Source organism: Eublepharis macularius, chromosome 14 (genome assembly GCF_028583425.1).
Source record: "Eublepharis macularius isolate TG4126 chromosome 14, MPM_Emac_v1.0, whole genome shotgun sequence".
NCBI lineage: Eukaryota > Metazoa > Chordata > Lepidosauria > Squamata > Eublepharidae > Eublepharis > Eublepharis macularius.
This window is the reverse complement of record NC_072803.1, coordinates 68,739,948-68,767,911: the sequence shown is the minus strand read 5'-3', so window position 1 is coordinate 68,767,911 and position 27,964 is coordinate 68,739,948. Positions and strand designations below refer to the sequence as shown.

The 27,964-nt window shown below is 47.3% G+C and overlaps 2 protein-coding genes and 1 non-coding gene across 6 annotated transcripts; 1 reads left to right on the top strand and 2 right to left on the bottom strand.

Annotated features, from left to right (window-relative positions):
- Window positions 1-458: 458 nt before the first annotated feature.
- Window positions 459-598, bottom strand: LOC129342756 (small nucleolar RNA SNORA17). The gene has a single exon (XR_008598249.1). It is a non-coding gene; the product is annotated as a small nucleolar RNA SNORA17 (small nucleolar RNA).
- Window positions 599-5,953: 5,355 nt separating this feature from the next.
- On the bottom strand, window positions 5,954-7,569 carry MRPS2 (mitochondrial ribosomal protein S2). Its single transcript, XM_054997738.1, has 3 exons — window positions 7,263-7,569; window positions 6,930-7,173; window positions 5,954-6,713 (listed from the first exon to the last, which is right to left on the bottom strand). Exons 1-3 carry the CDS (start codon window positions 7,288-7,290, stop codon window positions 6,143-6,145), a joined length of 843 nt encoding a protein of 280 aa, XP_054853713.1. The 5' UTR covers window positions 7,291-7,569; the 3' UTR covers window positions 5,954-6,142.
- Window positions 7,542-27,964, top strand: PIERCE1 (piercer of microtubule wall 1). Of its 4 annotated transcripts, none has more exons than XM_054997742.1 (4): window positions 7,542-7,626; window positions 20,556-20,755; window positions 23,739-23,817; window positions 26,773-27,964. In XM_054997742.1, the coding sequence occupies exons 2-4, from the start codon at window positions 20,610-20,612 to the stop codon at window positions 26,959-26,961; spliced, it is 414 nt and encodes a 137-aa protein (XP_054853717.1). In that variant the 5' UTR covers window positions 7,542-7,626; window positions 20,556-20,609; the 3' UTR covers window positions 26,962-27,964. The 4 variants fall into 4 exon arrangements, with proteins under 4 accessions (XP_054853717.1, XP_054853715.1, XP_054853716.1 ...); XM_054997740.1 differs by having other exon boundaries at window positions 23,739-23,844; XM_054997741.1 differs by having other exon boundaries at window positions 7,549-7,626; window positions 20,572-20,755; window positions 23,739-23,844.

Here is a 27,964-nt window from a genome sequence, read left to right as displayed (position 1 = left end):
ATGTATAATATAGATATATATTATAGATTTTAAGAATTTATATAATATACTTTTTAGATTAAGCTGGGTATGGAAAACTGCAGGGAGTCACCAGAAAAAGGGGGGGGAAGGATGGGGGAAAATGTAATGGGGTGGATAATGATAATTTTTTTTTATGTTTATGTTTGTAAACCCATCCAATAAAAATTCTTTTAAAAAACAAACAAACAATATCAATTCAACCCATTTTCACGTGCTGTATTAGGGCCTCCAACCAGATACTCAAGTCTTTGCTCTGCCCGCAGCACAAACAGGAGGTCTACCCATTCAAGGATTCTTTCCTCCACAGGTGGGGGAAAGCACCTATGCAGCCATGCCCTACTAGCCACTGAAACGCATCACACTGTTTCCCACCAACCCAGAACCTCCTGAGCAAGACCCAGAGACCTGCACCGCTGTGCAAGACAGCAGTTTACTGCTCTGTCAGGCTATCGATCATTCTAAGTGCCCACAGGCCTACATTTTCGAGCACAGAGCGTAGACACAGCCCATTTCTCTCTGCCACCTAATGACACAAACATAGCACAGCAGCCATGCTTGTAACGCCTCTAGGGGCACAGGAGCAACATCTCGTTCCAGGATCTGTAACATATCCCACTTGACTTTCAAGGAACTCCATTATAGCTACTTTTATTAAGCACAGACAAGTTTGGAAAGGCAAAGAGGAGAACTACCAAAATTAAGAGGCAAACAAAGCAAAGGCCACATACTTTGCTTTTCAACTTTCATCAACCGGGTAGTGTGCTTCTTGCCACAAATACCCCTGTAGCCAGCCAGTGGCAAATCCTGAGGGCCAAGTTCCACTGTGCACATGCTTGCCACTAAACTGTCATGTTTAAAACAAGGACTCAAAATGTTAACTCCACTCTCCTCTACATCTTTCTGTCGAAATAGGACTGGGCTCCCTTACAGTATACCCCCTTCATGCCCTTATTCCAAGAACACAGGAAGTGTCAATACGACTCTTTCTATAGCAGAAGAGAAGCACTGTAGAACAAAAGCAGCTCACCTTCCGCTTGAATTGTGGAAGGAATAGTGTTGAACTTGGACCAGGGAGAGCCAGACTGAAGTTCCAAGTCAGCCACTAGATAATGTCTTGAACTAATCACAATATAAGTTTATTCACTCAATTCGCTTCTCCTTCATTTTATCCTAATAATCACCTTGCAAGGTAGGACAGGTAAGAGTGTGTGACTGGCCCATGGTCACTCTGTATGATTCCATGGCAGAGTGTGGATTTGAATCTGGATCTCCCAAATCCTAGGCTAACCATTCATTACCCCACTGGCTCTAAATCTAACTTACCTTCCACGGTTATTGGCCTGATTTATCATTGCAACACCCACACACGCTGCCCTGAGCTCCTTGGAAGAACAGGGTACAAATGAAAAGAACGTAAGCTTCTATATAGCTGTTAATAAGCAAAGGAGCATAAAGATGCCATGGGTCCAAACTGAGCCCTCTGGAACACCCCAGTCCTTCCAGGGCAACCCAAGAGGCCAGATGAAAGCTCCACGCTGCTGTGTATTTTTCTACTCACCTTTTAATCTACAGGCTGGAGTGACAGTTGCTAGGCCACTCTTGGCTCCTCTCCTGTCCTACTTGTTTTAAGGACCCCAGTTTCATATGCTGCAGATAGCGTTTAGCCACATCACTACACCAGAAGACCTTTCAATGCTGTACTGACTTGTTCATCACAAGATATTCTGCAATCCAAAGTCATTATTATTCATACCCAAAAAGTACCAACTGTGCTAAATTGCAATCCACAGATGTATACTCTGCCCTCAATGTTTTCCTCCCTGCTGGCTATTCTGCCAACTGGCAGCAATCAGCTTTTTGCTGGAAGAGTTGTGGCCTTGAACACTGATCAGAGGACTGTACCCAAGTCAAAGGGCTTCCCCCTCAACCCTTGTTACTGCTAAATGCTAAAACGACGACCCCTCTTGCTCTTGTGGATAAGAGAGAACGCTGCCTCTTCTTGTCTGAGCCCAGCTCAGAGACAGAAAACCATGAGGTGTAAGGGAGCAAAGAAATTGGCACCCTTCGCTCAGAAGGCAGTGAATCTTGTTTCATGCGCACAAAAGGGATTTGGACTACTGTTGCTTCAACAGTCCCCAATATTATGTGCCATACTGTTTCTGAAAACAATTTGTCACATGGTAAGGTCAGAATACCAATCAAATGTCACTCGTGGACAAATATTCCATTGACAATTTAGGCAGCAACTACCTTTTTTCATTTCAATATGTTATTTATTGACTGGTTGGAATGCTGCCAGTCCAATAGCCCCGCAGCAGCTATGGGCAAATCTAGCAACAGACCAAAGATTCTTCTAGTGGTAGCTGTTGACTTTGCAGCCTACATGATTCTCCTGTCTTCATTTTCTTACAGCCCGCCCCCCCCTCCATGAGGGAGTAAACCGAAAAGAGGTCACTTACCCAGCAACCACGTGGCTGAACAGCAATCTGAATCAGATATGTGAGGCGGAAAATTTTCTAGTGTTTTAATTTTTTTTGCAGAAATAATTTCTTAAAGATTGTTTCCAAAAATTATTAAGTGCCACTGCCAATATAATATTAGGCAAGGCTGGTAGTATCAAAGTTGTCATTAACATTTTCCAGGTACATATATGTATTCTAGATTTGTAATTGGGGTGGGAGAAATAAAATTGCAAATATGCCTAACCTAATCCCCCCCCCCTTGAAGTAATGAAGTCATCTGACTGGCTGGGCAGATCAAATCAAAACCTAAGCTACAATTCTCCTCTGTGTGCCTCTGCTCCTAAGGTGGAAAGGATACTGTAGCACCAAGGGATGCTACAGAGGCAGTCAAAGTGAGGTGTCCCGGGTATTAACTGAACTACTTAGAGCCAGTGCGGGGCTCTGGTGGCCTCTCCTTACAAGCCCAGGGTCATGGTCAACACCACTTTGCAATCAGAACGGAATTTTCCTCCAAGCCAGACTGGCCAGGGATCCTGGAGGGTTTTTTGCCTTCCTCTGGGCATTGAGCAGGGGGCACTGGGGGAGGTCTGGGGGGAAATAGCTGTACATCTCCTGCATTTTGCAGGGGATTGGACTAGATGACTCTTGTGGTCCCTTCCAACTCTATGCTTCTACTTCCTTGGCATACCATTCACAGTTGTTTCGGTATGCTAAAATTTGTGTGTCAAGAGTTTTCAGAGGCTGTGACTTAAACGTTCACACCATAAGTGAAATACTCACTACATTGCTGGTCTTTTACAGTTACTATTGCCATAAAAATGTCCAGCACTCAACCCACACATGATTACATATTTCTGCTGAAGTATGTCTTGCTATACGTCCAAATAATTAAGCAAAATTAGGTGCCGCACTGTTTAGTACCTGGACCCATTTTCACATTCTTTCTGTTCCAGAGAAGCCGCATCGCCTCTTGAATCCAGATGCTCGCGCAGCTCCGCCAGCAGCGCAGGCCGGAATGACTCGGCCGCAGCCCGACTCGGAGCCAACGAAGCTCAAAAGCCCGGCTGCCAGACCGGGCCTCTCCCCCCTGCCGCCGCCCAGCGGGACCACGCCCGCCCTCCTGCCTCGGGACGTGGAGCTGCACGGCTGGCTGGCCAGGCCCCGGAGGGACGAGGAGCCCCGCGCCCAGCGGCTCCGCAACCAGCGCCCGCCAGGCTCCCGGAGACACAGGGCGGCAGCCGGGGGCCGAGCCGGCCTGGCCCGGCCTCCCGCGGTGGGCGGCGAGCCCGTCAGAGGCGCCACGGAGCGCGCCTCCAGGGGCCTGGCCCGCCGCGCAGGGAGCTGCCTCCGGGCCCGGGGACCGCCGGAGGGGCTGCGAGGACGTCCCCCCCCCGGCCAGGCCTCGCCCAAGGGCCGCCCCGGCGCGCCCCGCCGTCTGTGAGGAGGGAAGCGCGCGAGAGTACGCAGAGCGCGAGGGGACGAAGAGGTCCCGCCTCGGCGTAAGACCGGCTTTGCCGCCTGGGCCGCGCTCGAGCGCCGCGGCGGGACGGCTAGAAGGAGAAGCGGCGCTTTCGCCGCCGCAGGCTGCTCGGCGGCGCTTCTGTCTGCTGCCGGACAAAGACAGACGGGGAGATGCGCGCGCGCTTCCGACTTACGGTGACCTTATGCACGCATGCCCTCCACAATGTCCTGTCATGGACAGCCTTGCTCAGGTCTTGCAAACTGGAGGGTGGCTCCTTTTATTGAGCCAAGCCACCTTGTTTTAGGTCTTCCTCTTTTCCACCTGCCTTCCACTTTTCCTAGCATTATTGACTTTTCTGGAGAATCTGGTCTTCTCGTGATGTGACCAAAGTATGACAGCCTCAGTCTCATCATTTTAGCTCCTCGGGAGAATTGAGGCTTGATGTGATCTAGAACCCAGCTATTTACCTTATTTAAACCCACTTTCCCTCCAACGGAGCCCCAAAGCAGAATACCTCACCCACGCCTCAGTTTTATCCTCAGAATTACCCTGTGAGGTAGATTAGGCTGAGAGTGTGTGAGGGGCCCGAGGTTACCCAGCAAGGTTCTATAGCAGAGTCAAGATGTGCCACTACTCCACGCTGCTCTTATTTCTCTCTCTTGCCTAGTTGTCTTTTGGACCATCCATGATATCCATAGATTCTCCTCCAACACCCCATTTTAAATTAATGTTTTCTTCACATCAGTTCATGTTAAGTCAAATATAAAGAAAGTGCAAATGCAGAAGAGGCATGAAAGATTAACAAGGGAAAGAGCAGGGATGGATTAGGGAGGTCCAGATACAAATCCCCACTGATGCACTGAGCTCGCTGGATGCCTTTGGGCCAGTCATTCTCTCTTATCTCACAGGGAGGCAGTGAGCGTCCTACGGAGGAGGGTGATCTGACTCATGCCACTTTCTGCGCTCCTTGTTGAGATAAAAACTGAAGAGCCAGCCAGCTCTATGCCCTGAGGCGAGGAGTTCCAGTGGCAGAGCTCCTCCTGCCCAGCGAACAAGGAAGTAACTGGGCCCGGAAAGCACTTGGCAGTCTCTCCAGAAGGAAAACTGCATCGGCCCTGTCCATTGTTGCAACTCGCCTTGGCATGGGGATTGCCAACTTCCAGGTGGGGCCTGCAGATCTCCCAGAATTGCACCTGATTTTCAGACCGCAGACATCCGTTCCCCTGGTGGGAATGGCAGCTTTACAGGGTGGACGACTGTGTGGCGTATCTCACTGAGGTCCCTCCCCTCCCAATCCACACCTTCCAACCCCAGATCTCCAGGAATTTCCCAACCCTAAGCAAATCAATCCTACTTTGCACCTTTAATCAGCAACTCATTTACTTCCACAATGGGTGCCCTGTACCCCCTTCCTCCCTGATTTTCCACAGGAAATGTTCCTGTCATGTGGAAATACTCCAGCTGATCTTTCTTCAGGTAAGGATGTGCCATCAACTCACAACCGACTCTTGGCGATCGCATCCACAGGGCATTCCAGGCAAGAGATCAGCAGAGGTGGTAAGCCATTGCCCTTGGCCTAGCAATCCAGTCTTCTTTGGTGGTCTCCCACCCAAGTACTGATTGTGGCCACTCCTGTTTAGGTCCCAATTCCTGACAAGCCCAGGCTGAGCTGGGCTATTGGGGTAAAGCAGTTGCTAAAGAACGACGTGTGGCCTCTGCCTTGGGACTTTATCTGGAACTGACTCCCTGTCTCTATGTCTGTTCACCACTTCTGGGTAAATCTCTTAGCAATGGGAGTTCTGTAATGGAAATGGGACTTCAACAGAAGCAAGACTCATAACAGGTCTTAGAACAAACAAAGTCAATTAGGTGTGCACCCCTTGACCTTACTACACTACCAAAATCCCCTCATTCGCACAAGGACCCCAAAGAGCCCTGCTTGCCTCATCTTCTCACTGGCTCTTTTTCTTCATAAAGAAAATCTTATTATCTGCTAATAAAGACTGGCTTGTGAGTACAATTTTTTTTATTGTCCATTAAGGAATGCAGAGCAAAGAGCAAGACCATGAAATGGGGCTGAGCAACCCCCTGAAAAGCAGAGGGCACTCCTGCAGCTCTCGAGATACTCCTCTGACCCAAACACAAGATGCACTTGCTGGCAAGCCTCGCTCCTAACTGGCTGAGCAGGGGGTGAATCTCAGAAGGATTCTGAGCGGCTGCTCGAGTTGCCAGCAGCAGATGAGGTCTGCAGGCTGTAGAAAACCTCCATCTGCTTGCGCTTGTCCTTGGCCCTGGCTATGGCCCTCCTGAAGAGCATGAGGTAAAGCTCTACAGCTGCCGGGCTGTCGTCGTTGCCTGGAATTGGGTACGTGATGAGGGAGGGGTTGCAGTTGGTGTCCACCACCCCCACGGTTGGGATGTTCATCTTGGCTGCATCCCGGACTGCCACGTGAGGTTCAAAGACGTTGCTGAGAGTATTGACAAAGACGATGAGATCTGGCAGGCGGACGCCCTCCCCGTACTGGACCCCTGCATTGGTCAGCAAGCCCCCTTTCCAGTAGCGGGTGTGGGCATACTCGCCACACTCCTGAGCCGTGGCCTCCACCCGGTGGGCAAACTGCCGGTGGCGACCCACGAAGAGGATGATGCCTTTGCGGTAGGCCACATGTGCGGTGAAGTTGAGGGCTGCCTGGAGTAGCTCCGTGGTCTGGTCCAGGTCAATGATGTCCTGATCCAAGCGGCAGCCAAAAATGTAGGGCTCCATGAACCTGGAAAGAGAGCGGGGGGGGGGGGCTTTCAGCGCCATAAACCGCCGAGTGAAGGGAGGCCTTCGGTTGAAGAACAGCCGCCCCCAGGGCCAGCCTGCCCTCCCGGCGCGCCTGTGGCATCCAGGGGCGCCGCCCACCCGCCAGCCACAGGCAAGCCCGAAACCCGCCGGGGCGCCTGAACAGGCCGGCCGCTGCCCGCCCCCGGCCCCCACTGGCCTGTGGCGGCTGCCCTTCTTGTGGCCCAGGTGGACTCGGGCGTCCAGCAGGTCCCGCAGGGAGAAAAGCTCTCGCAGGCGGAAGAAGTCGGCGTGGCGCAGCGGCTCCTCCTCCAGCGGCCCGGCGGCGGCGGCCAGGGCGGGCGAAGGAGGCGAGCGGGCGCCCGGCCCCGCGGGGCTCTCCTGCGGGCGGGCGGCGGAGGCGGCTCTCGCCGGGCTCCGAAGGCTGCTCAGCCGGGGACGCGCTGCGGGCGGGAGAGGAAAGGAGAGGCGGCGTCAGGGGAGCGCAAGCTGCGCGCGGAGAGAACCCGGGCCCGGCCCGGCCCGGCCTTACCAGCCCACAGCAGCCCCATGCGCGCCATGCTCGCCGGCGCCGTCGTGACGCTGCGTCCGCGCCGTGGGGAGGAGCCGCCCGGCCTGCGCCCTGCGTCTCGGGGCTGGTGCCCGGTCCCCTGCTGCGCAGCCCCGGGTCGGACAAGGCGCCGGGCGCCGTCGCTCAGAAAGAGGAGCCGCGAGCAACGGCGCTCGCGGCAGGCCGGCTCAGTGGGCCGCGCCCGCGGAGCTGAAAGCGTGGCGGTGAAAGGCTCGCGGGCTCTTTCTGCTTGCGGTCACCATTTTGCCGCCTGCCTGCGCGTGCCCGACTGCGCAGTTTCGTGACCACGGTGTCGACTCCGCCTGCGGACCCGCCTTGAGTCTCGGTGAGAGAGGAGGAGGGACGGTGGGCGTGTAAAGTGTCGTCCAGTCGCAACCGAGCTAGGGGTGGGTCTCTGCTGGGGCTTCCAAGGCCAGTGAGAAGCAGAGGAGGTCTGCCAGCGCCTTCCTCGGGGGGTGGTCCATCCAGGACCGGCCTGCTTCGCTTCCGAGACCGGGCGATCCCATGCCGCCATGCCGCCTGCCCTCCCGGGCAGACTGCAAATAATGTCCGAGAGCGCGAGAGTTATGCAGTCGCAAGGGACGCTCTTTGAGGCTCTGTGGCGCACTGCAAATGAACGACCCTGAGCACGCCACTGAAAGCGGCCACGAAATGCTTCCCAGCCTGGTGGTGGTGCTACCACATCTGCCCGCCCCGCCCCGCGTTATGCGAGGCTGGTCTCTTGAGGGGATGTACAGGGTGGGGTCTGAGCAGAGCAAATGCTACCACAGTGCTTTCTCTCCCCTTGGGCCAAGTTCTCTTTCTGTGGCGCTCCCATTCTCAAAAGTTCCCTGCTGTGTGCAGGTTCCAAACATGCACACCACAAGCCCAGAGAGATGTAGTGCCATGCCAGCCATCTCCAGGGGTTGGCAGTGGACATGCTGCAGAAGCATACCCATGGCTAGAGAGGCTTAGGAAGCCAAGGGGCAGCCTTGCCCAAAGATCCTGGAGCAGCTGAGCAGCACCCAAGGCTCCCTCCAAGGAGAAAATAACGTGGAGAAACACCTCTTGTACAGGAGTCCATTGCAAGCCTGCTGACCTCCACCAATACTGCCACCTTGGCAGGGGACGGCCTCCCCCTCCGCCCAGCCCAGCAGAGGTGGTGATGGCGCCATGATGTAAAGCAGCTGCAACCCACAAGGGATTCGGCAGCAGCTTCTCCTGAAGGTTCTCTAGATGGAGCTCTGTGCTCTCATGTGCCTGTGTTCCCTTTTACCAGGAAAGGAGAATGCAGACCATGGGAGCAACACACAGCCTCATTCTCACAAAAGGCATTCCTTTTGTTTCTCTTTACCCAGCTTGTAATGAAGCTCACTGTATACCCTTGGGCCAGTCACATACACCCAGCCAACCCTACCTCACAGGGCTCTTGGGAGGATAAAATTCAGGAGTGGAGAATGATCTAAGCTGCTTTGGATCCCCAATGTGGGGAAAAGTGGGGTATAAATGAAAGAAATAAATAATAAATACTGCTTTGGAAAAGACTGGGATTTCCCACCCCCCTCCGCCCTTTGGTGAGCCCATTCCACAAGGGAGGGCACTACTTTGGAGTGACTGGTTCACAGAATCACAGAGTTGGAAGGGGCCATACAGACCATCTAGTCCAACCCCCTGCCCAGTGCAGGATCAGCCTAAAGCATCTCTGACAAGTATTCATCCAGCCTCTTCTTGAAAACTGCCAGTGAAGGGGAGCTCACCACCTCCCTAGGCAGCTGATTCCACTTTTGAACTACTCTGACCATGAAAAAGTTTTCCCTAATATCCAGCCTGTACCTTTGTGCATGTAGTTTTAGCCCATTGCTTCGCGTCCTACCCTCTGCTGCCAACTGGAACAGCTCCTTGCCCTCCTCCAAATGACAGCCTTTCAAATATTTAAAGAGAGCAATCATGTCCCCCCTCAATCTCCTCTTCTCCAAACTAAACATTCCCAAGGTCCTCAGCCTTTCCTCTTAGGGCTCAGTCTCTAGGCCCCTGATCATCCTTGTCGCTCTCCTCTGCACCCTCTCGATTTTGTCCATATCCTTTTTGAAGTGAGGCCTCCAGAACTGCACACAATACTCCAGGTGTGGCCTGACCAACGCAGCATAAAGACGGACTATGACCTCCTTCGATTTCGATGCAATGGTCCTTTTGATACAACCCAGGACTGAGTATGCCTTTTTTGCCACTACACCACTCTGACTGCTTATATTTAGTTTACAGTCCACTGTTACTCCAACATCTCTTTCGCATACACTACTAGCCAGAAGTGTACCCCCCATCCTGTATTTGTGCTCCACATTTTTGTGGCCCAGATGTAATACTGTGCACTTATCTCTGTTGAATTGCATCCTGTTCACAACCGCCCACTTCTCCAGAGTATTCAGGTCTTGTTGAATTTGAACTATTATCTTCTTGGGTGTTTGCCATTCCTCCCAGTTTGGTATCATCAGCAAATTTAATGAGTAGCCCCTTTACACCTTCATCCAGATCATTGATAAAAATATTGAAAAGTACCGGGCCCAAAACTGAGCCCCGTGGCTCCCCACTAGACACCTCCCTCCAATCTGATGAAACGCCACTGACCACCACTCTTTGGGTGCGGTCCTCCAACCAGTCCCCTATCCACCGAACTGTCGGGGCCTCCCTCGTGCCTTTGGTCCTCCTGGTTCCCTAGCCTTGGATTCTCAGGCTCTTCCTTTGGGCCTTCGGAGCCAGTGGGCTGGTCAGAAGGAGTCACAATAGCCTTTTCCCAACTCACACTAACCTGGAAGATGACCCGTATTGCGATGCCGCCGATCTGGCCACCTAGATTCACACCATGGCAATATCAGGATTAAACTACTGTAATGAACTCTACGTAAGTGTCCCCTCACAGTCTATTTATTAATTATTATTATTATTATTATTATTATTATTATTATTATTACATTTCTAGACCAGCCTCCCTGTCAGATGGGCTCAGGGCAGTGTAACAACCAACAATTTACAACATACAATTTAAAACAATAAAAACGTCATGAATAAACAATTAAAACATTTAAAACATTTTTCCGTATACAACAACATTTTTCAGTGGCGGATATAAATATTAAAATTCAGGGCCTGGGTCTTACAAAATGCCCTGCATCAGGCTTTGTGAGCTCCTGCATGGGTGGTAGACGGTCTTCAGTGGTACGGCCGGCAAGAGGACAGCTGAGCCCCCACCAAACGCCTGGCGGAACATCTCCGTCTTGCAGGCCCAGCGGAAAGATTATTTATTATTATTATTTATTACATTACAATTCAGAGATTCCAGCTGGTATAAAATGCCATGGCTAGATTATTATTAGAAGCTAGGTGGAGTATGCGTATTGCTCCCATTCTACAATCACTCCATTTGCTACTCAACAGTTACCAGGTTGAATTCAAGGCTTTGGCTATCATATACAAAACCCTTCATTGCCTTGGTACATATCTGTGGGTCTGTCTCTCTCCCTATGCTCTGCCATGGCAGCTTTGTTCATTATAACATGGCTTTCTATAGGTGAAAAACAGGCCAAATCAACAGCTGCCTGTACACATGCATTCTCTGTTGTGGCCCCTACCCAGTGGAACAGCCTACCTGAAAAGGTCAGGAGAGCGCCCACTCTCCTAGCTTTCCACAAACCATGCAAAACTGAACTATTCATTTGTGCTGTAAAGAAATGGTTCACAGGGATGTATTGGTAAAGTGATAGGGACTATAGACTATACTACTGAGTGCCCCACCTGTTGCTCCTACTGGGCAGTTTCTGTGTTGTTTAATATGTCATAGAATCATAGAGTTGGAAGGGGCCACACAGACCATCTAGTTCAACCCCCTGCCCAGTGCAGGATCAGCCTAAAGCATCTCTGACAAATATTCATCCAGCCTCTTCTTGAAAAGTGTCGGTGAGGGGGAGCTCACCACCTCCCTAGGCAGCTGATTCCACTTTTGAACTACTCTGACCCTGAAAAAGTTCTTCCTAATATCCAGTGGGTACCTTTCTGCATGTAATTTAAGCCCATTGCTTCGGGTCCTACCCTCTGCTGCCAACTGGAACAGCTCCTTGCCCTCCTCCAAATGACAGCCTTTCAAATATTTAAAGAGAGCAATCATGTCCCCCCTCAACCTCCTCTGGTTGCCCAAAGATCTCCTCAAAGAAGGCACTGACAGAAGGAGGGGATGAGTGGAGGTGGTCCAGGGCCTCAGCTGGAGAGAGGTGGTCCTTCAGAGATGTGGGTCCCTGGTAGAGAAGGGCTGGAATGGTATATGGGTCCAGAAGCAAATTGGGAGCAACCTGGGAACTGTTCCAAACTGAGCACAACCTGAACATAGCAGCTAGTCAAGAATGGGACAGCACAAGGGGGGTGGGGGGGAGGTGCAGAAAATCCTATTCCATTTCTCTTAAAAACTCTCCTTCCCCCCTTTTAAATCTCTCTCTCTCTTCCACTGGTCCTCCTAACCATTTTCTTGTGGAGATTTCTCATTCAGCTGGAGGCCTGCCTCTTTCTCCTCTCATGTAACTGTTCGTATAGAGTTATGTCCCTCTTAACACAACGGTGTCGCTGTTCTTATGCTTGAGTATGTTTTCAATTCTGTACCTCGCACCCCGATAATCCCCTCAACAAGTTGTTTAGTAGTTGCTGGGAGGCTATTAGAGGCACTTGGAGCTTGTTTGTATTCTAGCCAGGTAAAGATCCCGAAAACCACATGTTCTGCTCCCCTCCCCCCATTGATGAGGATTTTCCAGGCTAGCCAGGAAGAGGCTTAATTCCCCCAAACTGGTCACAGTCCTTTCTGGGTCAGCCGGGCCGGCACCAGGGTTTCTGGCGCCTGAGGCCGGGGGTAGCTTCAGGTCTGTTGCTTCCCCCATGTGCACACGCAGAGCGCGCGCATGTGCGCCTGGACTGCAGCATGCTGCTGCCAGCCAGCCCCATGGGCGCGGCAGGTAGCTGGGACAGCATGAGAGTGGCCTCCCAGCCCTTCCGCTCAGCTGCTCCACACTGCCCCAACCGCCTGCTGCACGTGGCCCACAGCTGTGTACTGACGGCGGCGCGGGGCAGCTGGGGGGGAGGGCTGGGAGGCTGCCTGCTCAGATTGCCCCGCGCTGCTGCCACTGCCCCACGCTGCCGCCCAACCAGATGCAGCGGGTGGCTGGGGAGGTGCGCGCGCATCCTCCCAGCCCTCCCACTCCGTGTGCCGCCCTGGACGCCTGCCGCGCCTGGCCTGCGGCTGCTGCTCCCAGCCGGGGGTGCGTGCTGGTGGCAGCAGCAGCGCGGGAGGGCTAGGAGGCTGCAGCAGCTGCGGGCCAGGCATGGCAGGCAGGCGGTGCGGTGCGGTGTGCGGGTGGCTTCCCATGCCTCCCGCTCAGCCACCAGCACTGCTGCCGCCAGTTCTGCAGCATGCGCTCCCGGCGCCCCCTCTGGCACCTCAGCGCTCGAGGCAGTTGCCAGACCTGCCTCAATGGACATGCTGACCCTGTGGGTGAGTGTCCCAAATCCAGTTAGAGAATCCACATGTCTAAGCATACATATGAAAGGAAGTGCATGTGGCAACAATTTCATCCTGACTGCTGCAGGAGCAGTCCTCAACCAGAAGCAACCTAGAAGCAATCCTCAAAATCATCCAGTCAGCCCAAGATGCAGCACTGGAGTGCCCAGAAGCAACAAACAGAAGGTTTCTGCAGATTGCACAGTCCAGCGCGCGTTAGAATTTACTGCCGCCCAGACCGGGTCTCCGAGCCTATGATTTCTCCGTGGTTTTGCCGTTTACTCCTGAGGAAGCTTTTGTGAAATCTGTGCTTCAGCCGGCCCCAGATAGGGTGAAAAGGTTCGCCTTGCCAGTTTCAATCCTGCGGCTTTATTACCATCTGGAGGAGACACCTTAAGACAATTGTTGGAAGAAACGACAATGGAGACAGGACATGAACACCAACTTTATTGTTCCCGGTTGTTCCAGTAGAATGTATTTAAATTGTATATGAATCGTTGCTGCTATATTGCTTGTTTGAGGTTATGAAGAATTAGCTATTTAGTATATTTATTATAACTAATGTATTGCACTAACCTTGTCTATAGCACTTGCACTTTAAATATTGAAAATTTATAAAAAATTTATTTAAGTGGGTGTTTGATATTGTTGAATGCTTCCCGCGGGTTTAGTCCCAACATTTTCACCAGCTCCAAACATAACTGTTACTGAACATTTATATGAAATGTTTTAATGTTGTTATCCGCCCTGAGCCTGCTTGCGGGGAGGGCGGAATATAAATATGATAAAATTAAATAAATAGGACTTCCGGTTTGGGATTCATGGAGGTCTAACGCAGCTCAAAGAGCTGGGCTGTCCGTGCCATTGTTTGTGGAGGCTGGAGGGGCGCAAACTGCCCGCAGCCCCCTGTTCCCAGGCGGGGAACAGGCAAGTACGCTCGAGAACCTGAGGGTGTGTTGATCTCGGGTGTGAGGCGGGTTCTACACAACGAGCCCCCTTCCACCCTTGAGGTCCCACACGAAGAAAGGTTTGCTAAAATCTCTGCAACGGCTCTGGAGTCAGTTTCTGGCATAAGACCTACATGCCCAAGCTTCAGTAAACCAGGAAGGGAATTGGAATTGATCGGATAATTGAAGCAGCGATTACAACCCAAGAGAAACGTCTAAGAAGGTAAAGATTGCTATCTCTCAGTACGGGACAGATTATAAAAAGGAGTAAAGAGATAAAGACGATTTAAAAACTGCAAGGGACTTGTTATATATAGGAGAGAACTCCGGCAAGTTAAATTTTTAAAAAGTGACATTATAAAGAGAAACAAATGCGGAAAACTGATTACTGTTTACATACCTGCGGCTAAGAGGAGATAACGAACTGTGAGAAAGTTTTAACATCGCGAGAACTGCTGTGAAGAAAGGAGGAATAGGAAATGCGTCAAAATCATAGAGAGACTGGTGAGAAGCGGTTTGCTAAAAGTGGAAGTAGAAAGCCGTCATCTTGAAGAAGGGCAAAGCTGTGGCTTCAAAGAAAACGGAAGTAGGCCATCTTGGATGAGGGTAAGGGCGATCACTTCAATATAAAATCATAGAGAAAAGACGCCCGACATTTTGGACCGTGCAAGCATTAACTTTTTAAAAGTAAGCTGAATTGGGACATTTAAAATTAACAGAAAGGAGTAAATTAACACCATGGAGTTGAGGAAAATAGCGGACTCGTGGGAGCGAGGTAGATCTAGCCCCATGATGTCAAAGAAGGAGTGGCAAACTGCGCTGGAAAACTTGGACAAAAAAGTTTCAGAAGGAAATAAAGAGCTTAAAGAAATGATGCAAGAGAACTTTAAAGATTTTAAAGAGGCACTCAAATTGGAGATGGCAGAACTCACAAAGAAAATTGATCAAGTACAGAACGAACTGCAAGCTACACAGCAGAGAGTAAATGTAGTAGAGAATACAGTTGACACCTTAGCAGACGTACAAAGAACAGAGATGAGAGGAATGAAGGGAAGAATGGCCGTAGCTGAATGTGAACAAATGGAAAAACAACTTAGAATGCACGGAATTCCGGAGATTACAGAAAAATCAGCCCAAGAACAGATTTCAGAAATTTTGGCAGGTTACCTGGGAAGAGAGGAAGAGGAGATTGCAGCTCTCCTGGACGTGGCATACAGAATTAATTCAAAATTCGCAGCACAGAGGAAGCTACCAAGAGATATGATTGTGCAATTTACGATCAGAAGTATAAGAGAGACAATTGTAAGCAAACAATTCCAAGAACCATTAGAAGTCGATGGGAAGGTGGTGAGAATCATGAAAGAATTGCCCAGATCGGTGTTGGTGGAGCGGAAGAAATACAGAGAGCTGGTCCAAATGTTAAAGGACTTGAAAATTAGATATAGATGGGAAATACCGGAAGGACTGGCATTTGAATTTGGTGGAACAAGGAAGAACATTAGATCTGGCCATGAGATGGAAGTTTTTATTAGGGACAATGAAAAGGACTTACCAAAAAGTACAAGAATGTAACCATGGAGTGTAAAATTATATCTTGGAATATAAATGGACTAAATTCACCTTGTAAACCTAAGGCTATTTTCCATTGGCTTCTAAAAGAAAAATGTAATATAGTATGCTTGCAAGAGACACATATTAGAAAACAGGACTTAAAGTATTTAAAATTGGCAAAACTGGGAAATGAATTTGCAGCTGCCTCCAAAAAGAAGAAGAGAGGAGTTGTATTGTATATAAAGGAGGAGCTGCAGCCAAAACTAGTTTTAAGCGATGTAGAAGCCAGCTATCTAGCGGTGGAAATAATTTGGAACTCAAAAAAGATTTTGGTGATTGGAATTTATGCACCAAACGGCGCAAAAGAAAACTTTTTTAAGGACTTGCAAGGACCACTAGAAGAGTTGACTTATGACCAAATAATTATGGCGGGCGACTTTAACAGAGTTACAAGCTTGGAAGAAGACATGAAATCTAAAATTGCACAGAAAAAAAGAGGACTTTTGCCAAAGTCATTTTTTGCAATCAAAGAGCAAGAAAGTCTGGAGGATGTATGGAGGAGACAAAATCCTAAAAATAGACAATATACTTTTTACTCTGCAAGACATTTTACACTATCAAGAATTGATATGATCTGGGCTTCCAAAGAATTGACGTTGTGGACTAGAGATGTGGAGATTATGCCTAAAGTAAGCTCAGATCATAACCCAATTATGTGGAGATTCGGAAAAAATATCAAAAAAAGAGGATGGATAAATGAAGACTTGCTGCAGATAAAAGACAATATGGCGTTGCTGCGAAAGGAGACCAAGTTCTTTATACAATGCAACATAAATAAGGATGTGTCAACTTACAAGGTATGGGACACCTACAAAGCAGTAATTAGAGGAATACTGATGGACTTAAACTGAAGAGATAGAAGGAGAAAAGAAGAAAAAAGAAAGGAAATAATGGAAAAAATTAAAGCCAAAGAGATGCAACTTAAGAAAAGACCAGGGAAGAAGCGAATATATCAGGATATAAAAATATTGCAGGAGCAATTGATGGCAATGAGCAACAAAGAATTGGAGTGGAACTTGAAAAAAATGAACCAAAAACATTTGAAGGTGCAAATAAACCTGGCAAATACCTAGCTTGGCAATTGAAAAAGAAAAAAAGAGAAGAAAACTATAATTAAAATCCGAGAGGAAGATAGAATATTACTGGACCAAACAGCCATCAGTAAAGCCTTCTATAAATTTTATGCAAAACTGTACCAGAAAAAAGACGTGAATAGGGGTTCAATAGAGGAATACCTGGAGAAAATGAAACTACCAACGATGTCGGAGGAATGGAAAGAAAAATTAAACAGAGAAGTGACAGAGGAAGAAATAAAAGAGGCCATCCAATCAACGAAATTGGGGAAAGCACCGGGACCGGATGGACTAACAGCAAAGTTCTATAAAGTGATGGCTAACGAATTGGCACCTTTTCTGAGAGAGGTAATGAATGAAGCTATGCAAGGCCAAAAAATTCCTGATTCATGGAACGAAGCTAACATATCACTGATTCCGAAAGATGGACTGGACTTGACTAATGTTAAAAATTATAGGCCAATTTCGTTATTGAACAATGACTATAAAATATTTGCAAAAGTTTGGCAGAGAGAATAAAAGGATGGCTGGTGGAATTCATTGCAGAGGAACAGGCAGGATTTTTACCTAACAGACAAATCAAAGACAATTTAAGGACAGTAATAAACGCTATTGAATATTATGACAAGCATTGTGATAGGGAAGTTGGTTTCTTTTTCGTGGACGCAGAAAAAGCATTTGACAATCTGAACTGGGACTTTATGTTTGCCACTATGGAAAAGCTGCAAATGGGAGAAAGGTTCATACAAGCGGTCAGAGAAATTTATAGAGACCAAAGTGCAGCGATTGTAGCGAATGAGGACTTAACTAAAAAATTGAAAATAAGCCAAGGAACAAGACAGGGCTGCCCTCTGTCTCCATTGTTGTTTATTCTGGTTTTGGAAATATTAATGGTTCAAATACGAGAGGACGATACAATCCGAGGTATAAAAATAAAGGAATTTTCCTACAAGGTCAGAGCATTTGCGGATGACATAATGTTAATAGTAGAAGATCCAATTGAAAACATGCCAAAGGTAATAGAGAAAATAAAGCAGTTTGGGGATCTAGCTGGATTTTATGTGAATAAAAAAAAGTCAAAAATACTATGCAAGAATATGACTAAACAGAAGCAACAAGAACTAACGGTGATAACGGACTGTGAGGTAACTAACAAAGTAAAATATCTGGGTATTGAACTGACTGCAAAAAATATAGATTTATTCAAAAACAACTATGATAAACTGTGGATACAAATAGAGAGAGACTTGATAAAATGGAATAAATTGAATTTATCATGGTTGGGAAGAATAGCAGCAGTAAAGATGAATGTTTTACCACGAGTGATGTTCTTGCTGCAAACAATTCCAATTATTCGAGACTCAAAACAGTTTGATAAATGGCAAAGGAAAATTTCAGACTTTGTGTGGGCAGGCAAGAAACCACGCGTGAAAATGAAAGTATTACAGGATGCGAAGGAAAGAGGTGGCTTGCAACTGCCCAATATAAGACTATATTATGAAGCAATATGCCTGGTATGGTTAAAAGATTGGACAACGTTAAAAAATCGTAAATTGCTGGCCTTGGAGGGATATAAAAAAATATTTGGATGGAATGCATACATGTGGTGTGATAAAGTAAAAGCGGACTTGATGTTTTTGCTCCATTATATTCGGAGAAGCCTCTTCACAGTCTGGAAAAAATATAAGGTTTACATGGAAGATGGAATTCCTTCATGGGTGGTTCCGTATGAAGTAATAGATCCGAGAACTGTCGACAATGAGCAGCAACGTCTAACCTACAAGGAGATAACACAAGTACAACATTCAGTGCTAAGAATAAAAACAGAAGAAGAGTTGTCTCCTTGTTATGGGTGGTTTCAATATAGACAGATCAGAGATCTTTATAACTCGGACTGCTTAAAAGGAGGTATAAGAATGGAAAATTCTGAACTAGAAGAAGTGATGCTACAAGAAGGCAAGAAAGAAATATCTAAGATTTATAAACTACTTCTGAAATGGCACATGGAGGATGAAACAGTTAAAATCCAGATGGTGAAGTGGGCAATAAACTTTCATAAAGAAATAACAATGGAGGCGTGGGAACACCTGTGGAAAAATACATTGAAGATTTCAACTTATACGAATATTAAAGAGAATGTATATAAAATGATCTACAGATGGTACTTAACACCAAAGAAAATTGTGCTAGGGAATACGAATATGTCAGACAAATGCTGGAAATGCAGAAGGCATGAAGGATCATTGTACCATATGTGGTGGACTTGTGAAGTAGCTAAGCAATATTGGGGAGATATAACTGAAGTAATTAATGAGATTTTACAAATTCAAATAAATAAGAACCCAGAATTGTTGCTACTGAACTTGGGGATGGAAGCTGTTCCAATGCAGTATAGAACATTGCTATTTTACATGACTACAGCGGCAAGACTTTTGTACGCGCAGAAGTGGAAAGTACAAGAAATACCAACCATAGATGACTGGATTTACAAATTGCTGTACATGGCAGAAATGGACAAAATGACAAGGAAGCTTAAAGATCTTGACCTAGGACAATATATTGCTGATTGGGGGAAATTGAAACAATATTTAGAGAAAAAATGGGATATGAAAGGAGAACTGTGGCAGTTTGAGAATTTCTAAAGGGCGGTGTTGTAAATGGAGGAGAGAAGTGACTTTACCATTAAGGGGGAAATTTAATTATAACAATCTAAGCTAATTTTATGATTAAGAAAATTTGATTTAGAATATATAGTTTAACAAAGGAAAAGTAAAATTGATACATCAGAAAATTTATACTATATACAATATATAATATATTATGATGTATGGTGTTAGTATATCACACTGCATACTATATTGGGATGTTATGATATGTTATATTATAATGCATGCTATGCTATATTGTATGGAATAGTATATAACAAATACTATACTGATAGTATATTTGATAGAGTATATGCATAAAAGAATCAGAATATGCTTAGAGTAAGAGATATTATGATCTATGTGTTGCAGGAAAATATAAGTGAAATAGAATTAAGTAATAAAAGGGGATAAGGGTTGGAAAGCTGTTGGAAGTCAATAGGGAGGGGGGAGGAAAAGGGTGGGGAACAGAATTAATTAGATATGAAGGGAACGTATGTATCAAATTTGGAAATTTAAACTCACCAATAATTTTAAAAAAAAAAAATTAAATAAAAAATCATACTTGGGGGACCCAAAAAGAAGCTCTTGGTGCCAGAACCAGTGCTTGGGCCAGACCCAGCACGTGCCACCTTGCAGGACATAGATCCCCCCCCCCGCCACCCAATGTGTGGGTGTATAATATGAGGTGGGCCAAAGCTTTTTGGGTGGCACAGGTACCTCCCGTTTCTTCATCTGCATTTCCCAAGGGGTCAAGCTGTTTCAGGGCACAAAAATGAAACTTTGCACTAGGGAACAACATAGATCTCATAGGGTAGAGTCCCCTGAATGTGGAGATTTATGATTGGTGGTGGTCCAAAGTATATTGTAGGGTGTAGAGCTTTATTAGCATCATCAATATTTGTGGTTGGATTCACAAATAAAGAACTGGGAACTGGGACCCACTTTGGCCTCCTGAAAGGAAGCACAATGAAGCGTGTCTGTCTGTGTGAGGGGACAGCTCCCCTTGCCTGCATGGTCCATTTTTACAAAGAAATTAGCCCCTCCCCTCCCCCAAATTTCCCGGGAAAGGAAGGAAAATGGCCCTCTGTGCCAGGTCTGCTGCTAAGTGAGAATTTTAATTGTATCTGAAGGGGGGGGCAATTTCTCCAACATGCCTGGGACTTGTTTGGAAGATGCCTTGGGAGAAGGGGGCAGTATTCAGATGTTCATCCCAACTGTGTGATGGTGGTGGGGAAATGGTGTCGGGCAGGCACCTGCTTCCTCTCCTGTTTAAGTTTTCTGAATGACATGCAGCCCCACTCTGAACCAGTCAGAGCTCCTGCTTCTTTGAAAGCTGTTGTTGCTTAGTAACTGCTGGGCTGTTTCCTAGCAACAATGCTTTGTGGCACAAAACAGCCAACCGCCATCCTCTCCAGGCTCTTTGATGTCTGTGCAGCTTTCTCCTCCTTTCCCCCACCCAACAGGTTTACTTGTCCTCAGCAAAGGGAGTCGGCTCTTCCCTTAAAAAAAACTTCCCAATGTCCCAAGAAGATTCTCTCGCTGAAGCTGCAGGCCCTTGCAAGAAAGGGGAGGACAAGGAAGACCAGCAGACCAGCGATTACTACCAAGTCCATGAGAACTTGCCGCCCCGATTCAATCGCCCAGGATGGTTCCGTGGGTACAGGTGAGGGGATCAGCCTGCTTCTGGTTTGTCATATCTTTACTACAGCCTGCTTTTCAGATAAAAACATCTGGCTCCCAAAGTGGCTTACTGAAATTTGAAAAATAGAACAGGTCTTCATGTAAATACTATTAAGAAGCCTTTCTCCAGCACGGCTCTTTTTAAAAATGTAACATTTCAAATTAGCCTTAGAGCACCTCCCCTTCCCTTTCCCAGCCGAGCCACACAGTAAAGCTGCAGTCACTCAGATGTGTAGAGACAAGTCCCTTTAAAAGGCAAAGAAGGGAGGAAATGGGAGGCCATTTTGAAGCTCTGCCCCTTCCCATCGGGGCTGCAGGCAAAGCATAGACATGGTCGTCTACCAGCCACCATCTCACAGTTCCTCTTTTGAACCAGACAAAAGGAGGTTATTCTTGATCTCGTTTCTAGGCCCCTTGCTGCTCCCTCCTGGAGGATATCCATGTGTAGAGATGCTCCTCTTTAAAACAGTGGCTTCCTGCATTCCATGCAGGGAAAAATCCTCAGGCACAGTCATTTTGCAGCGGTTCAGTTGCCGTTCTGCTTCCCATGATCTCCAGAGTTCTGCATATGCAAGGGAGTCATGGGACACAGAATCGAATATTGTCCGTCTTCCCCCTCCCTCCACCCCGAGTTTTCCCCCTGCGGATATAACATGACTTTTTCTTGAAGCCACCTCTGAGTTGCCGCTGATGTGTCCTATGTGTATGTGAAAGTCTTAGTCCCTAACTGGGTCTTCCCCCTGTTCCTAGGGACTAATTGGTTGGCTGCCCATTGGTAACCACTCCCACCCTCTCAGCTCTCTGAACTCCTTTTCCACCATTTTTATCATTAAAAAGAGGTAAGATTCATAACGCCACTGCTTTGTTTGCTTCCTCCCTCCCGGCTTTAAAAGCAAGACAGGGTTCATAAGGCCAATGCTCTGTTCACTTCCTTCCTCCTGACTGTGCACACACTGGCATGTTTCAGGAGTCTCCTAATGCCAAAGAGGAAAAAACCCAAAGATGTGTGTGAATAGCCAGGAAGGGAGGGAGTGTTTTGCACAGCTGTTTGTGAAACAAAGCAGCAGGGAAGCACTCTTCCCTGGCTTAAAAAAAATGAGAAAGTGTGTTTATAGCTGGGAGTGAGACAAACAGCCTTTTAACCCTTTCCTGGCTTTTAAAATCAGGAGGGAGGAAGCGAATGAAGCAGCAACGGTAGGACTCTTTCCTGGCTTAAAATAAAAAAAAGAGTGGAACTAGCATGAAAAATACATGTTTTCCCCCAAAATCAGCAAATACAGGGACTGCGGGGGGGGGGGGGCAGGAATGAGTTCCAACACTGCACTGTTATGGTGGTGCATGTACAAAATTTTTAAAGTGATGTCAGCTCCAGCCCCCACAAATGGTGGTTTCAAATAGACATATCTCAACTTGTCAGCTCACACCAAATCTTGAGGTGGTGCTGTGCAGAATGCTGTGAGCCCAAGCCGATTCAGTGCTGATCAGCATGAATATGCAGAGGCACTGGCTTAAGTGCACTTTGCGGAAAGGGCCACTGACTAGACTGTTACCAAGTGGATCTTTTGTTCTGACTTGGCTTCCTTTTAGCAGCATTATTTTGGGGAGCATCCACATGATGCCATCTTCTAGTCATTATTTTCCCTTACTTTGCTGCATTCTTTCCCAGACCTGGGCCATTTCCAGATACGTTGAATAATGCACTTTCAATGCACTTTAGTTATCCTTTAGAAGTGGATTTTGTGTTTCACACACGAAAACCCAGTTCCAAATGATCACTAAAGAGTATTGAAAGTGCATTATCCAACGTGTGTGGAAGCAGCCCCAGTTTGACATGACCTGTTTGGAAAGGCTGCCATCTTTGGACACTTAGATGGGCAGGTGAGCCTTTCTCTGTAGGCCCTGCCCACATCAGCACCATCTTTCTGCCTCAACCCACACAGCTGCTTGCTTGTTTATTGTTTACGGTCAGTGACCATTAAGAACCTCACAACTGCCACCATCCCCTTCCCTAACCAAAGGACTTTTTTTAAAATTAGGAATTGCAGTTATACGTATAGCTGCACTATAACTCTGCAAGGAAAAAGACTACAGTGTTACATTTTTTAAAACTGAAAGCTGGGAATGAGTAGACTGTGGCAATAGATTGTGATAAACAGTACAGTGATTTAACAATTCTTGATTTTTCAAAGGAAAGACTTCCAGTGGAGGATAGGGTGGGGGCCTGGTGTCCTGGGTGAGAACAGCTGAGGCAGCGAGGGTGCCTGGGGAACGGCTGTGTTGAGGAGAACTTCTAGAATGGTCTGCATGCGCAAGTAGCCCTGGTAACATCCTTGCTGCAGTAAGATAGGAATGGAGGCATTTCTTTCTTCACAGCTCAGTCTCTTGCCTGAATTACTCTTAAGCTTATGATAAATGCTTCTATAGAATCAGCCCATTGGTACCAGCCTTACTGAGAGTGCCCACCTGCCAAACAATTATGTGTTTGTTTAATTGACACTCAAAGCCACATCAGGAACCCATGGACACGGGTGTCATAAATGCTCTGGATTCTGCATCCCTGGGAGAGTTGGGGGTGGGGGTGGGTGTGCCTTGCAGGGTTTCCAAGGCTTGCGCAGTGAGAAGAGCAGAAGCAGCACCTAGGCTGCCGGCCCGCTCTCCAGAGATCCTCCTTTGCTGTGTGGCCTCAGCTGCTCCGTTGTCGTCTGGCAATGGGGAAGCCAAAAGAGGTGGCAGAAGAAGACTTCCTACCCTAGAATGGGCCCCAGAATCCTCTGCAACACAAAGGGGAACCTCATGGAATGGTTTCCCTGAAGTTAGAAAAAATTACTGTTATTTCTGATTATAATTGATCCCCACACCTGCTACCATTTGTTTTGGAAGAACATAAAAGCGAGGGAGAAGTCAAAAGGGATGGTGGTGGATTTTGTGCCAAAGAATTTGACGTAACCTTGAACACTGTCATTCAGGATCAAAGAACGCAATCCATTGTTCAGAACAACCAACATGGACTACGGCAGAAAACCACCCACCGTACACGAAATGCCGGTAAATACAAGAGAAGGAACAATTACAGTAATTATTTAATTATACAGTGCTGTGTGTATATCTTCACGCTCTCTGCAAGACAGTAGATAGGTTCAAAAGACCTGGCTGGCACCGCACCTGCATGTGCCTCAGCAGGGCTTCTGTGGCAGACGCACTCTGCAGGTTTCCCTGAAGGTGCAAAGTGCAAGAGGGGTTCCAGGCGGAAATGGAACAGCGAGAACAGAAGGAGAGAGGACGCGATGGGAGGCGGCTACCCCTGGGCCTCAGGCACCTTCTTTGTCCACAGTGGGTTCTGCGGTTGTTGGTGATGATGCTGTGCCAGGAATGCCCTGAGGAAGGGTAGGTGACATGGATCCTGGGTAGATCCATCACGAGAGAGATGATCACCTTACTGGGAAGCTTGGATGTTACTGGGAGAGGGATGGGATGGATGGCATACAAGACCAATGCTCCAGTTCTAAGATTCTCAGGGGGGAAGGTGCCCCCCCCCCCGGTACTGTCTCTGCTATATTCTCAAGGCAAGGGAGATGCAAAGGGGGTCCGACGCTCAGTTGCTGAGCATGAGGGGGGCAGGTTGGCCAAGGGCACCCAGGTGGCATCCACACAGCCTTGGATATTGTGCTAGCTAGAGCACTTGTTTGAAACTGGGTTGTCTTGTCCACAGGGCGATAGCCAAGGCTGTGTGGATGCAGCACAGGACGGCTGCCAGATTCTTCATTTGGCATCCTGATGCCGGAGCCTTGAACAATACTCTGTGTGTGTGTGTGTGTGTGTGTGTGTGTGTGTGTGTGAGAGAGAGAGAGAGAGAGAGAGAGAGAGAGGAAAGCCATTCTTCGTGTGCTCCCACACCCTCTCCTTTTATTCTTGCAGCAGCTCCCTCCCCACTTCACTTGAGGAAAGTGCCATAGGACAGCCACGTTCCTCACCTCAGGCAGCAGTGACCTCTGACCACCTGCTGCCTGACTACTAAAGGAGTTCTAGAGTCCCCCCTCGCCACGAATTCATTTCACTTCCCAGGAGAGAAGGATGCAGCCCACAATTCACATAGTCTAAGTGGGAAGGTAGCCCTCTCCTCCATACTCTGCTGCTAGCATTGGCCCCCTTCCAGCCTGGAGCAGCAGTTGCATCAGAGGAGACCTTCCCCTATCTCAAACCATCCATAGTGCAGACTATGACAAGTGGAGTCCCAGCGTGGGGCAACTGCCCCCCCGTGGTTGTTCTGGCTCAGGAAGGCTGAAGCCCAACTCTTGCGAGCGGAGACCAGCCCCATGACGCTTGGGAACAACCATTCTTAGATATTATGCAAAATCAAAAAGAGTCCAGTAGCACCTTTAAGACTAACCAATTTTATTGCAGCATAAGCTTTCGAGAATCAAGTTCTGTTTGTCAGATGCATGATAGACCAGTTTGTATCATGCATCTGACGAAGAGAACTTGATTCTCGAAAGCTTATGCTGCAATAAAATTGGTTAGTCTTAAAGGTGCTACTGGACTCTTTGATTTTGCTACAACAGACTAACACGGCTAACTCCTCTGGATCTTAGATATTATGGGTACTGTGAGTCTGGTTGGGGGACCCCGGCCCAACTTGGGTCACACAATGTTTATTTGAACCTGCACATTCAGGCCTTGGGGGGCATACTTGTACTGCCCTCATGAAAACAGTTCCAAAAAAGGTGCAAGCCTCACTTCTCTGAGATTTCCTTTCAAGAATTTCAAAGGAGTCCTCCTCGTATAGAGGGCTCAGATTCTTGTACACACATTTGGCAAAACGAGGCCAGGCTCTTTGAGCTGCCAGCAACCAAGAAAAGCACCACTTTTAGTAGAATGGATCTGCAGAATTTAACCCACAGACCACTTGATATACTTTGCCTGGCACAGTTGCCAAGTGTTTTTTAGATTCTTAGATTCTGCTTTGTACACAGAAAACCTTAGATTCAGTCTCAGCACCTGTGGTTGAAAGAATCAGGTAGCAGGTGATGGGAAATACCTGAGATCCCAGAGAGCCACTGCAATTCCCTTGGGCAAGAGCCCAATATATATTTACCTGGAACTAAGCCCCATTCCACAAAGACTACTCTTCTTTCCTTTTATTCCTCCCTCCCTTGTGCAGCCAATTCCGTTTCTAAGCCTATTTGGGCACACAGCCTCCTCATGGTAGCCACAGTGTTCATTAACCCATCCTTAAGCACTTCTTGTTCCAGGGTGGAGTTTGCTTTTTTCCTCTGCAGTAAAAAGGATTGATCACTATTTTTTTTAAATCATGAGTTTAGTTTTTGAATTTCACAATTACAGTCCTTTCAAATGATGAAAGTACTGTACAGGCCCTGCGGAACTTACTACAGTTCCATCGAGCCCGTAAAACGGAGATGTTCCGCCAGGCCTATGAGAGTGGTTGAGGAGCTGGTCCCTTGCCTGTTTTGCTTTGTTCCACTCTACTTTTTAAAGAGTTTTGTTGATTTTATTTTTTATGATTTTAACTGTTATTGAATTGTGTTTTAAATTGTGGTTTTTAGCACGTTGTGACCTGCCCTGAGCCCGCTTGCAGGAAGGGTGGGATACAAATCCAATAAATAAATAAATAAATAAATGAGCAATCACTTTGGCTGCACAGAGCAGCAGCAGTAATGATAGCCCAGGCCCCCACCGCACCCAGGAAAAGAAATAATTAAGGTTCAGTTCAGGAATGCTGTGGCCATCAAGAGTCAGGCACATAAGTAATGATTGCAAAACAGCAGAATGGGAAGGGGCAAAGCTCTCATAGTTGTTCTGGGAAGTTTTTGCTTCTCCCCACTAGACAACCTGGTGCTTTAGATGAGCTTTCAACTTAAAAAGTGGGTGAATGATGTCTATTTTAGAGGGACAAGTCCTTGTCTTAGGCTGTAGATGTTTTGTTCAAGCCTCTGGGTCTCTGGCAGAAGGCTGAAATACCCCTTTGCCCTTCACTCCTAACAGACCTGCTTCCATGTCAGCCCCCACACTTTCACGGATCATCTCATCAAGTTTGGCATGTACAGGAATACCGGGATCAATACCTCCACTGAGAAAAGTGACGTGACTGGCCCAGACAACTTGATCACTTATTTTGACACATTCAACTTCCACCCCAGTTACAGGACGGGCGGACCATCCTTCTGCGAGTAGCTTGGAGCGAGGGGACTTCCTCTGTCCTTTGGTTCCTGCTGCTTAAATTGCCAAGTCGCAAAACAATAAATGGTTTGTAAAATGCCTATCTGAAAATGCTTGAAGAAACGTGTGTGGTGCTCATCTACTTTTTGCAGAAGTGCAGACTTCACACTTGCTTCACAATCATTTGGAATGCTCCCACAGACTTTTGTGAGACTCCTCTGGAGTAAATGTTTTGTGGCTTGCAAGCTGTGGCAAAGAGATAACTTCTATGTTCAGCAAAGTTTCTGTAACATCACTTGCCATTATTAACAATTGTGAATTAGTAATAGGCTCTTGTGTAGTGTAACTTCACACTTAATTCTGTGTTGTTTCAAATGGGCCTGGATCTAGAGCAAAGGTCATATGGTAGGCATCTGTATATCTGAAACATAGATGAGCAAATAGACAAAATGAATGCTCTTGTGCAAAAATCTTTCTAGATCAGAAGCCTACTCATTCACAATACCACTCAGGAATGGCTTATCCTTATTTGAAACTGATGCAGCAGCATTTAAATTATTATTTATTTATGGCACTTTCCAGAGTAACATAAGCCAAAAGACAGTCGGTCCCAGGCCCAAGGAGCTTACAGATTACATTTTGACAGAAGGGAAGTGTTGTGGAAGGAAGGGGGAAATGGTTCCTTTCCTTGCTCAGAAACTACCATCGATCAAGGGTTCCCTGGAAACCCCCCTGGTAACCAGCTGCCACCACTCAGGGATCTCCTTAGAACACCTAGTTCTAATCTGCCCTTTCTGGGCAAAGTGATTGAGAGGGCAGTGGCTGACCAACTCCAGTCCTCCTTGGATAATTCTAGCGCTCTGACCCTTTCCAGTCAGGTTTCAGACCAGGGAATGGGACAGAGACAGCACTAGTAGCATTAGTGGATGATCTCCATCTGAATATAGACAAAGGCCACGCCTCCATATTGCTCCTCCTGGATCTGTCTGCAGCCTTTGACACAGTAGACCAGGCCATC